The sequence below is a fragment of the Geotrypetes seraphini genome, chromosome 12 (assembly GCF_902459505.1).
Source record: "Geotrypetes seraphini chromosome 12, aGeoSer1.1, whole genome shotgun sequence".
NCBI classification, from domain to species: domain Eukaryota; kingdom Metazoa; phylum Chordata; class Amphibia; order Gymnophiona; family Dermophiidae; genus Geotrypetes; species Geotrypetes seraphini.
This window is the reverse complement of record NC_047095.1, coordinates 119035958-119048545: the sequence shown is the minus strand read 5'-3', so window position 1 is coordinate 119048545 and position 12588 is coordinate 119035958. Positions and strand designations below refer to the sequence as shown.

Below are 12588 nucleotides of genomic sequence, written 5' to 3'. Positions count from 1 at the left end.
CATATTTGCATATGTACAGTACATTCCTCCCATCAGGAAGAGAACAGTGTCCTCAGATATTCCTCTGTACTCGAGCTGAGAATTCCTGAAAAGCAGGTACCTGGGACAATCCTGGCTGGCTGTTGTAGAACTGCTCTGGATATAAACGTGGCCCATGTTCCCTCTCTCCTGTGGGATACAAAACAAGGGAAAAGGTGAGAGGAGAGGCTTTCATTGTCCTTTATAGCAGGTGCAGTGTGACAGAGTACCTGGAAATGGGAACGATGTAATGCTAGAGTTGGCAGCCTCACTGGCAGTAGAGAGAGTCTCTGGGTCAGTAGGTCTATAAGCAGTGGGCTCCGAAGCAGCTGGGTGAGAGGTCAGCTTCCAGGCTGCCTGTGTAGACTCCAGCTGTAAGAGAGAGCAGTGAAACATAAGGAGAGCTAGAAGTTCAGTAATACCATAATTTCTTATACCCCACAATTGTCCACAAAGATTCGCTGCAGTTAACAATAAGATTTGGGATCAATCATTACAATTAGATTCAAAAGAGCATTGGAGGATAGTGGTCAAACAGTTACATAGAAGTTGTAGTACAAAGGTGCCTGAAGTGGTGGGCTGATGAGAAGCTGGAAGATCCAAACATGATGGACTCAGCAGCCTTGGCTTTGTTACAACAATTGTCTTATTACCCCCTCCTCCTGATTATTGCTTTTCCCTCTGGTACCGGAGAAAGAAGAGAATCTAATTTCTCCTTCCTCAGAGAGATTGCCATTGACCTCAACCCTCTGTTGACTTCCACTCAACCAGTTCCTAACCCTGAACGTCACTTTGGGGGTCAATCCTGAGGACAATCAGTTTATTTATTAGACACCTGTGTGGAACACTGTCAAAGTCTTTGCTGAAATCTAAATACCCACATCAAGTGCTCTTCCTCTATCCAATATTCTGGTCATCCAGTCAAATAAATTGATCAAATTTGCCTGACAAGACCCGCCTCTAGTGAATCCATATTGTCTCAGGTCTTGTAATACACAGTATTCTAGAAATGTCACTATTCATACCTGCTAATTTTCTTTCTTTTCGATTCTCCAGACCAGTACAGCCTCACTGATGGGTAATAGCTCACTTTGACCAGCAGGTGGAAACCAAGCCCAAACTTTGGTTTTAGTATTAATAGCTGTAGCTCTCTCTAGCAAACCAGTCTGCCGAATAGCCAAGCAGAACTAAAAAGTGCTAATATTTAACAGTAACAACACTTTAACACTTTGAACAGGAGTAATAAACTAAACATAGAGGAATACTGTTGGAAAGTGCATAGAACCAAGCCCCTGCAATAAAATGTCCCCACAGCTCACCAGCTGAGCCATAGCCGCTGTTCTTTGATCTCCCCAACCCTAGAAAAATACTAGAACCCACAGAAATAGCAAAATCTTCACATGAAAAAACCACAAGTACAACAGACAGATAGGGTGGGGTGCTGTACCAGTCTTGAGTCTAAAAGAAAGAAAATTTCTCCTTCTTTATCACCTCTCCAGATCTGTACAGCCTCACTGATGGCACTCATCATAGGTAGTACCCCTGGAGGGCCGCCAACAGAAGCCACTCACTGAACACTGCGTCCCGATGCACCTTAACATCCAAACGGTAGTGCCGCACAAAAGAATGCAGAGAAGACCAAACCGCGGCCTCACAGATATCCACTGGAAGCACCAGCGAAGACTAAGCCCAAAAAGCTGCCTGACCTCGAGTGGAATGAGCCTTGAGGAAATCCGGAATAGGCTTCTTCTGAAGATAGGTGGAAGCGATAGTCTCTTTGATCCAGAGTGCAATAGTAGCCTTGGAAGAGCCGTCCCCCTTACGAGAACCTGCTAAGAGGACAAACAGATGATCTGACTTCTGGAACTCCTGAGGCTGCTGTACATAAGAGCAAAGGACCCAACAGACAACCAACTTGAGCAACTGCCTCTGTTATGAAGAGCCCTCCCGGTTACCCAAGACCAGAAGGACCATGGACTGGTTGACATGAAAAGGAGAGACCACCTTCGGCAGAAAGGAAGAAACCAGGCACAGCAAAACCCGCTCCCCAGAGCCTGCAACTCAGAAATGCGTCTCGTAGAAGTAATGGCTACCAGGAACACTGCCTTGAGAGTAAGATCCTTTAACGAGCAGGAACCCAGAGGCTCAAAAGGAGGGTGCACGAGCATGGACAGAACCAACTTGAGATCTCAAGTTGGAACCAAAGGCTGAATAAATTTTGCTGCCTGCAAAAAACAAACTACGTCTGGGAAAGAAGTTAAATGCTTACTGTGTAGCCAACCACAAAACGCAGACAAAGCTACCAGTTGAACCCAGAGGGAAGACCAGGCCAGCCCCTGTGCAAGCCATCCTGAAAGAACTCCAAAATGCGAGGCAAAGCGGTGCAAAGAGAGACCACCCCCTGCGCCGCTCATCATTCTTCAAATATACACCACACACGCACATAAGACCAAGAAGTGGAAAGTCTCCGGGACCCCAAGAGAGTGGAGATTACTCTATCTGAATAACCTTTCTTACATAGGCGTTCCCTCTCATGAGCCAAGCCGTAAGACAAAAGGGACCTGGATTGAAAATTGGAATGGGCCCCTGAGACAGAAGGTTAGGCGAGAGGGGCAGTGGAAGAGGATCTACCACCAGAAGACAAACCAGATCCACGTACCACGGCCACCAGGATCACATGGCTGGGTTGCCGAGCAATGCGAAAAATTCTGTCCATTGGCCACGGAGGAAACGCCAACTGCACCAGAGCATCCAGCCCCTCGGACTGAACATCCCTGTGCCAACAGAAGAACTGAAGCGCTTTGGTGTTGACACTCGTGGCCATCAGATCCATGACAGGATGCCCCCAAGCCTGCACAATCAAGTCAAAGGCTGCGAGACCGAGACACCACTCTCCGGGATCTAGCACATGACGATTGAAGAAGTCCACCTGAACAATCTCTACTCCCGCTATGTGGGAAGCCGAGATGTCCAGAAGATGTAACTCTGCCCAGGCCATGAGCAGAGCCACCTCCTGCACCACCAGATGACTCCTGGTTCCCCCTCATGATTCAGACAAGACTATATTCATGGCTTAGGTCAGAGAACTTTAACACTTGCCCATCAACAACATCTGGAACGCTAGCAATGCCAGCCAGATGGCTCTGGTCTCCAGAACATTGATCGACCAAGACGCCTCCTCCTGAGACCAGTGGCCCCGAGATGAGCAACTGAGACACTTAGCTCCCCAATCGAGGAGACTAACGTCCGTGATAAGAACTATCCACTAGGGCTGATCCAGACTCACCCCCTACACCAGATTGGAAGAATGGAGCCACCAATGGAACTAACCCCTGAAGAGAGTCCAACTCATGCACCAGGAGCGACCACCACTGAAGTAGAGAGTTGCGCGGGGACAGAAATCCCACCCGTCCCCACCCGCCCCCATGAGGACTCCCACCCGTCCCCACGAGGAATCCCTCCGTCCCCACCCGTCCCCGTGAGGAATCCCCTCCGTCCCCGCGAGGAATCCCCTACGTCCCCACGAGGAATCCCCTACGTCCCCGCCCGTCCCTATAAACTACAGAAATAGTTATTTCATTTAATTATGCTACTGAATTAAAGGCTCTGGTAGAAATCCATTTAAAAATAAGCAAAAAGACTTTATTAATTTGGAAATATTAATTGGGAAGAATACATACTTTGTAAACGGGTTTCTACCAGAGCCTCTAATGTTTATAAATTTTTATCAACACAACTAATATACTACTTTATCCTTAAGCAAAAAAAAAAAAAAAAAAGAATTTTTTTCCTACCTTTATTGCCTGGTTTCTGCTTTCTTCATGTTCTCATTCAATTCCTTCCAACCACTGCCTCTCTTCTCTCTGTGTCTTCCATTTGCTCTGTTACTGTGCCTCTCCCTTTCTCCCCCCTCCCAAATTGGTCTGGCACCCATCTTTTTCCCTCCGCTCCCCCCATAGTCTGGCACCTCTGTCTTCTTCCCTGCCAGCGTCTTCTTCCCATTCCCTCTTCCCCATTTCCTTTCAGTGTCCTTCTCCCCCACCATCTTCCCCATGTCCTGTCAGGCAGCATCCTTCTCCCCCCTCTGCCTTCCCCATGTCCTTTCAGCGTCCTTCTCCCCCCTCTGTCTTCCCCATGTCATTTCAGTGGCATTCTCCACCCCTTTGTCTTCCCAGTGCTTTCAGGGTCCTTCCCCCCCCTTCCTCCCGTTTACCCCATGTCCTTTCAGCGTTCTTTTCCACCCCTTTGTCTTCCCCAGTGCTTTCAGCGGCCTTCTCCCCCCTTAAGCGTCTTTTCTTCTCCACTCCACCTTTCCTCCCTCCCTGCCTCCACCTTTGTGGCGCTTTTGCACCCGACCGACAACAGAACAGGCCCGGTCGGACAAATCTCCCTGTCCTGTAGCCGCGAATCTAAATTACCTTCTTACAGCAGCTGGAGTAGTGAAGCTGCTGTAAGAGGTAATTTAGATTCGCGGCTACAGGGCAGGGAGATTTGTCGGCCGGGCCTGTTGTCGGTCGATCGGGGGACCTGACCGGCTGTGCACATTCTCCGGGGCGGACCGCCCCTCCCCCCTCTTTCGTACGCCATTGCCTTCTCCCTACCTGCCCTGCCGCACACAGCTGACCGGAAGTCTTCCTGATGTCAGCGCTGACGTCGGAGGAAGGGAGAGCTTTGCTTAAGCCCTCCCTCCGACATCAGCGCTGACATCGGGAAGATTTCCGTTCGGCTGTGTGCTGCGACAGGGCAGGTAAGGAGAAGGAGACTACCCTCGCGGCTCGAGTGCACTGCGATCCAACCCCGCAAACCCTCGGAGGCGTCCCCACAGGATCCCCGCGACCCTAGGGGGCGTCCCCACGGGATCCCCGCGACCCTAGGGGGCATCCCCACGGGATCCCCGTGACCCAAAGGGGGAACCCGCGGGTCCCGCGGGATTCCCGTCATCCCCGTTCAGCTCTCTACACTGAAGCAGAGCTTGCTGAAGTGGGCACGTGAGCAAGGGCCCACCGAACCCCGTGTCCTCAGGCTCAGGGGTTTCAGCCGCCATTGACCCAAAGACCTGGAGAAACCCCTGAGCCTGAGGACACGGGGATACCATCAGTGTGGGAGTGTGTGGCACAGTGGATAAAGCTACAGCCTCAGCACTCTGGGGTTGTGGGTTCAAACCCATGCTGCTCCTTGTGACCCTGGGTAAGTCACTTAATCCCTCCATTGCGCCATGTACATTAGGTAGATTGTGAGCCCGCCGGGACAGACAGGGAAAAATGCTTGAGTACCTGAATAAATTAATGTAGGAAGAACGGTATAGAAAATTGAATGAACTAAAAAATGAATGAGAAGGTGAATTTGCAACTGCAAGTTGACCACTCAGGCCTCCAGCAGAAGACCTTCTCCAAGCTGGTGTCAAAAAGAACCCCAAGGTACCCCAGGCGCTTAGACGGAGCCAACCGGCTCTTGGATAGGTCGACTACCCATCCCAGTGACTGCAGAACTGCACAACCTGAGTCGTAACTTGGGAGCTCTCCTGAAAAGACTTTGCTCTGATCAACCAGTCGTCCAGATAAGGGTGAACCAGAATGCCCTCCTTGCGCAAGGCCACTGCTACGACCACAACAACCAAGATCATCTTGGTGAACGTCCGTAGAGCCGTGGCCAGACTAAAGGGAAGTGCACGAAACTGATAGTGTCATCCCAAAATCGCAATGCGAAGAAACCGTTGATGGGAGGCGAGAATAGGAACATGCAAGTAAGCCTTGGTCAAACCCAGACGTCAGAAATTCCCCTGGCTGAACCGCCAGAATGCCAAATCTCAGGGTCTCCAAGCAGAAAGATGGAACTCGCAGAGACCTGTTGACCCTCTTCAGATCTAAGATGGCTGAAAAGTCCCCTCTTTCTTTGGTACCATGAAGTAAATTGAATACCTGTCTGTGCCACACTTCTGCAGAGGCACTGGCACCACCACCTTGAGATCTAGTAAACACTGCAGCGTTTGGTGAAAGGCCCGCTTTTTCCATACTGCTAGAAATGAATCTGGCAAGGAATGGGAAAACTCCAGAGCATACCCATCCCAAATCTCCTCCAGGACCCACTGATCCGTCGAGATCATGGCCTACCCTTGGTAAAAATCTCACAACCGAGCACCCACCAGAACCAAGGGAGGCGATGAAAAGGAGTCATTGGGTAGGATGAGCGGCAGGGGAACCAGCGGAGGAATCACATCCCCTCCGAAAGGCCCCTCGAAAGGACTGCATGTGCTGAAAGTAATGGCCCCAGAGCGACACAGAAGACGGAAAGGAAGCAGCACCTAGACCAGGGCATTATCTGTGGAAATCACGTAAACGCCCCTGAGCAATGCCATCCGCGCAGGTGTGTGGGCACGGTCTTCAAGAAGCCGGGGCACTTTAGAGTCCATTAAGGTCTGAACCAACTTGTCTAAATCTTTGCTAAACAAAAGACCCCCGAAAGAGAAATTTTATCAGCTTAGCCTTAGATGTCGCATCCGCCGACCAAGCCCAAAGCCACAAGGTACAACGAGCAGCCACCCCGAGCACCATGGACTTGGCCGAGGCTCGCAAAAGGTCATGCAGGGCATCAGAGAGAAAAGAGGCACCCATCTCAATTTTGGCTACCTCCTGTTCCAAGGACCAGTCATCTGACTCATGGTCAAGGATATGCTCGGCCCACCGAAAACAAGCCCGACCCACCAGCCCGCCACATATCGCAGCCTCAACCGCTAAGGCAGAGACATCAAAATTCTGCTTAAGAAGGGACTCTAACCTACGCTCCTCAGAGTTCTGCAAAGCTGAGCCGCCCTCAAAGGGCACTGTATGCCGCTTTGCTATGGCCGAGACCACCGCATCCACCACAGGCGACTTCCAAGATATCCCTATCCCCCTCTGGGATGGGATACAGGCGAGCCCTAGAACGTGCAAAACGGAAAGGTGCCTCCGGCACTTTCCACTGCACAAGAATAACATCCTAAATATCCTGATGCATAGGAAGAGAGCAGGATGCAGAACGGAACCCCCGAAGCAGAAAGACCACCACACGCAGGGGCTCCTTCGCATCTTCCTTGAAACACAGCACTGAAGAGCTCTTCCTACTGAAGGCACTTGCAAAGGGGATCCCTGGACACTGGCACCTGATGCCGACGAGGATTCCCCTTTGCGGCGGCCTGCACACCGTGTGCACAGGCCAGCCGTAGCTGCCTCACATCTGGAGCACAATAAGCACTTTTTCCCTTTAAAAGTGCTCATTGTGCAATAGGTGACCTAGCTGTAAGAAAAGTGCCGGTTAACAAAGAAAAATCAACTTCAAAGTACAGAAGGATCCCTTCAGACTGGAACTGCCTCAGGATTTTTTTTTTTTCATAACAGACTCCACTGGCTCTCTAAGCTATATGCTTTGCCGGTATTGGTGGCAAGGCTTACAGCTGAGGCACCTCTACAAAAATATGGGGAGGTGGAGGAAAGGGGGGAAGGGACCCAACTCGTGACCCATCGAGTGTGATCCCCCCCGAGGTCAGGCGGACCCCCAAACAGGGTCCCTCCAAGCTCAGTTCGGTACAAGAACAAGGACAAGGACTGCTAAATAAATTCCAACAGGCCTAATTAAGGGGAGACTGGCACAGCTCACCTTCACCTGATGAGAGACTGCACAAAGACTGGTTTGCTAGAGGGAGCTACAGCTATTAATAATACAACCAAAGTTTGGTCTCAGTCTCCACCTGCTGGTCAAAGTGAGCTATTACCCATCAGTGAGGCTGTATCGGACTGGAGCGGTGATAAAGAATACTTCTTTACAGAAAGGGTAGTAGATGCATGGAATAGTTTCCCGGTAGAGGTGGTAGAGACAAAAGACCATGTCTGAATTCACCAAAGCATGGGACAGGCATGTGGGATCTCTTAGGGTGAAGAGGAGATACTGGATGGCTCATTTGACCTTTATCTGCCTTCATGTTTCCAAACTTTCCAGTCTACTTAGATATAAGAACTCACCCCTCCAGGACTGGGTTGGTGCAGAGAAAGTGCCATGGCCTCTCTCTCCCGTCTGGAATCTTCTGTAGCTGTCTGACGCAAGCCAGAGTCCTGAATTGAAGCAGCAAAAAGAACGTTAGCGGTGCTTCTGCCTACCTGATGTGCAACATATGAGATGGCAAATGGAGAACCGTCAACAAACCTTATCCAAGCCAAACTGGACAGGTTGAGGTGCTCTGTCAGGTTTTAGCTTGGAGTCCACATCTGACCTGATGCTCTCACTCTCCTTTCCACAACTCAGGGCCCTCTGGGACCGTTCTGTGCCAATAGCTCCTGGTGTATGCTCTTTCTTTGGACCAGTGGCGACTTCATAGGTCTTAATAAAAAAAAAAACATTAAATTCACATGAATATGGTGTTTTGCTGAGATAGTGGCTGCAGTGGGATTAGAGCTTACATCATGACAGGCCGTCTTCTCTAAACTACTGTATTATGACAATGGCACATTGATCCTTTCAGAACATAGAATGAAGCTGTCCCAAGCGTGGGCACCCCCTTTACCTTTCTCTCCCTGAGGTTTGGGTCTTTGGCGGGTGGCAAACGCCCCCTCTGTCCCTTAGGCCCCTCAGCCTCAGGGTCCCGTGTTCCACCAGCACTCAGCACTTGCATTTGTTTGCCAGGCTCAGTCTTTAGGCCACCATCAGGGGAGCTACGCTGGCTGCAGCTTGTAGAAGAGACTTGGGAGTCACTGCTCAGGTCCACACCACTGTCCGACTGACTCCGTTGCAGAGGAGGGCAACATGGCTAGGTGGGAAACAATGAAGAGACAAACAAGCTGCTGATCAAATTTGTTTTTATAAATCACTTAGAATCTACTATAAAAAGATGATCACCAAAGTACCTACTCGCCCATCCCTTTTAGATGTTTCAGAAAATGTTTCCGTTAGCTTACATCTTTTCATTACTAGCTCCAAGTGAGCTACATTCAGGCAGAGTCGGTATTTCATTGTTCCCAGAGGGCATATAATCCAAAGTTTGTACCCGAGGCAATTGTAGGGGTAAGTAACTTGATCAGCAGAAATATTTAAACCTCTGCTCTACACACTCAAGAGAAGCCTAGGTATGGACCACTGATTTGATTAAGGGCTCCCTCCCCTCTCTTACCTCAGTGCTGACTGTCTCCTCATATGCACCTAATGGCTCTGGCCACAGCTCTGAGGCAACAGGATAAGCTCCTCTCTCTATACCTGCCGTGAGCAAAGTGTGAAAAGGGCATTCAATTCAGAGCATTTTACAAGCACTCTTCTCTTAGCCAACAGGACATTCAACTTCCTGAGTCAGTTTCACAAATTTAGAAGAGTGAGTAAACCCTAGGCTGGGAAGTGTCCGCACTAAATGGAACCCCACAGAAATAGAACTAATTCTGAGAGCATCTTCCTGGACTAGAAGAAGAACCTGTAATATTACACAGGTCTCAGACTTATTTAAACCTGGTGATCTGTTTGATTTTATCTTGTAAGAACATCAAATTGCTTCTGTGATGCATGCACCACATTGTATCCTGGCATACATCACATGCAGTTATGCTTCAGCTGCAGAACATACCGGAATGTAATCGGCTCCAGATGTGAGGGGACAGCGTGCCAGCCAGCCCAGCTTTTTCCCGCTGATCATTCACAGCTCCTGACCCTTCCATCTTCCGAGAGTAATTGTTCCGGGATGAGGACAAAGCTTCCTGTAAGGAGATATAACAATGCCTCAGTGCTATTCTGGACACAGAGTGTCCTGACAAATGCCTCATCTCTTGAGACTGGTCATGACTGCCACTCCAGAGTCTCCAAAGCTCCAACGTTGAGAGGAGTGTGGGGCCACCGCTGTAAACCGCTCTACACTTCCAAGCTTCAAGACAAAAAAAAAAAGGCTCTTGGAGAATACATGCATCAGCCCTGGCCCACTGAATACACTCCAGCATAGTTACCATGGACCCCAATACCTGCAGATAAGTAACCTTTCCAGCCTTTCTCCATCCATTAATCTTCCACAGCCGACAAAGCCTGTAGAGGCAGCAATGCCAACCCAAAAGCCACCACCAAAAAAAACTTGCACGCGCCTCCAGAAACCTCAATACTGTGCTTGACGCACACATAGAAACGGTGCATTTTATCTAGGTGAGCCATGTAGACCAGCACGCAACATCCCCTCCCCTACATACCTCTGATGCCACAGAGCATCATCCAGGTCAACTAAACTCAAACCTGATTTAACCGGTAACCCCATATGGGGAAAGAGACCAAAGAAGTAGAATTAGCTTACCTGTAAGGATAAATTAGGTTCTTACCTGCTAATTTTCTTTCTTTTAGTCTCTCCAGACCGGCACAACTCACTGATGGTAATAGCTCATCATGACCAGCAGGTGGAGACTGAGTCAAACTTTTGGCTGTAGAAAAAGGGAGCTATGCAGTTCCTAATACATTCAGTCTACCGAATAGCCAAGCAGAACTAAGAAACTAAGTGCAAATTATAACAGTAACAATACTCTCAACAACTAATAGAGCAATACTGTTGGAAATTGAATAGAAGTACCTTCAGCACACATCCACACAGCTCGCCAGCTGAGCCAAAAGCTGCTGTTCTTTTAGTCTCTCATACCCTACTAAAAACATGAGATTCCGCAAAAAAAAAAAAAAAAGCGCTCTTCACGCAAATTCAGAAAGAACAATAGACAGACAGAAAGGGTGGGGGCTGTGCTGGTCTGGAGAGACTAAAAGAAAGAAAATTAGCAGGTAAGAACCTTATTTCTCCTTCTTCAGTGTCTCTCCAGACCGGCACTGTTTACTTATGGGGGTGTACCAAAGCAGTACCCATCATGGGTGGGACCCCCGAAGGGCCGCCACAAGAACACACTCACCAAACACTGCGTCCCGAAGCGCCTGAACATCCACACGGTAGTGACGCACAAAGGAATGGACAAAAGCCCAAGCCACAGCTTTACAGATATCCACTGGAGGCCCAAGAGAAGATTCAGCCCAAGAAGCTGCCTGACCCCAAGTGGAATGAGCCTTGAGAAATTCCAGCACAGGCTTCTTCTGAGGAAGGTATGCCGAAGCGATAGTCTCCTTGATCTAGCGCAAAATGATAGCCTTGGAAGCACCGTCCCCCTTATGAGAACCTGCTAAGAGGACAAAAAGGCGATCCGATTTCCAGAACTCCTGGGACCGCTGAACATAAGAGCTAAAGCCCTGACAGACAACCAACTTGCGCAACTGTCACTGCTCCAAAGAGCCCTCCTGACAACCCAAAATCAGGAGGACCATGGACTGGTTTACATGAAAATGTGAAACCACCTTTGGCAGAAAGGAAGGACCAGGCCGCAGCACAACACGCTCCCTCGAAAACGTCACGAAGCAAGGCCTACAAGAGAAAGCCTGCAGTCTCGCAGAAGTAATGACCACCAGGAAGACCACCTTAAGAGTAAGGTCTTTCAACAAGAACCTATAGGCTCAAAAGGAGGACGCACAAGCAAGGACAAGACCAGACTGAGATCTCAAGCTGGAACCGAAGGCCGCCCTGGAGGTCAAAGCAATTTGGCCGCCCTCAAAAAGCGAATCATGTCCAGAAAAGATGTTAAATGCCTACACTGCAGAAAAGCAAAGCTGCAAACTGAACCCGGAGAGACCAGGACAGGCCTCTGTCCAGGCAGAGGTGTGAATGATAATCACCCAAAGCGCGGCACACTATTCCTCAAAGATACACCAAACATGCACATAAGCCCGAGAAGTGGAAAGTCTCCGGGACCCCAAGAGAGTGGAGATCACTTTATCTGAATAACCTTTCTTACCTATGCATTCCCTTTCAAGGGCCAAGCAGTAAGACACAAGGGACCCGGATTGAACATTGGAATGGGGCCCTGAGTCAGAAGGTCGGGCGAGAGGGGCAGCAGAAGAGGATCTGCCATGAGAAGATGAACCAGATCCGTGTACTACAGGCGCCAGGGTCAGCCCGGAGCCACTAGGATCACAAAGCCGAGGTGCCGAGTAATGAGAAGGACTCTGCCCACCAGACACATCCTCCGGAGACCAGCTGCCCTGAGCCGAGCAACCAAGACACAGCCGAGGAGACTGGTGTCCGTGAGAAGCACTGTCCACTGATCCAGACTCACTCCATGCATCAGATTGGAAGACTGTAGCCACCAACAGAGGCTGTGACGAATTAACCCCCAAAGAATGGGTAAGTCCAGATTGTGCAACTGAGGCGACCACTGCTGAAGCAGAGCATTCTGCATGCGAGCACGGGCCCACCAAACCATGTTCAAGGAGGCTGCCATTGACCCTAAGACCTGGAGATAATCCTGCGTCCGAGGACACCGGGAAGCCATCAGAAGGAAAATCTGCAACTTGTTCACTCGAACCTCTGGGAGGAAGACCTTCTAAAGCTGGTGTACTCCAGGCGCTGAGATGGGATCAACTGGCTCTTGGACAGGTTGACCACCCATCCTAGCGACTGCAGAAACTCCACAACCCAAGCCATAACTCGGGAGCTCTCCTGACAAGTTTGCCCTGATCAACCAGTTGTTCAGATAGGTATGAACAAGAATGCCC

At 49.7% G+C, this 12588-nt stretch overlaps 1 protein-coding gene across 1 annotated transcript in view; it reads right to left on the bottom strand.

Annotated features, from left to right (window-relative positions):
- The window catches only part of PRRC2A (proline rich coiled-coil 2A), a 128399-nt gene that overhangs the window by 41774 nt on the left and 74037 nt on the right, over positions 1-12588 (bottom strand). Inside the window, 7 exon segments of the mRNA XM_033915978.1 lie at positions 101-168; positions 249-390; positions 8013-8102; positions 8194-8367; positions 8552-8794; positions 9155-9237; positions 9596-9725. Of these exon segments, the coding sequence (XP_033771869.1) occupies positions 101-168; positions 249-390; positions 8013-8102; positions 8194-8367; positions 8552-8794; positions 9155-9237; positions 9596-9725 (930 nt within the window).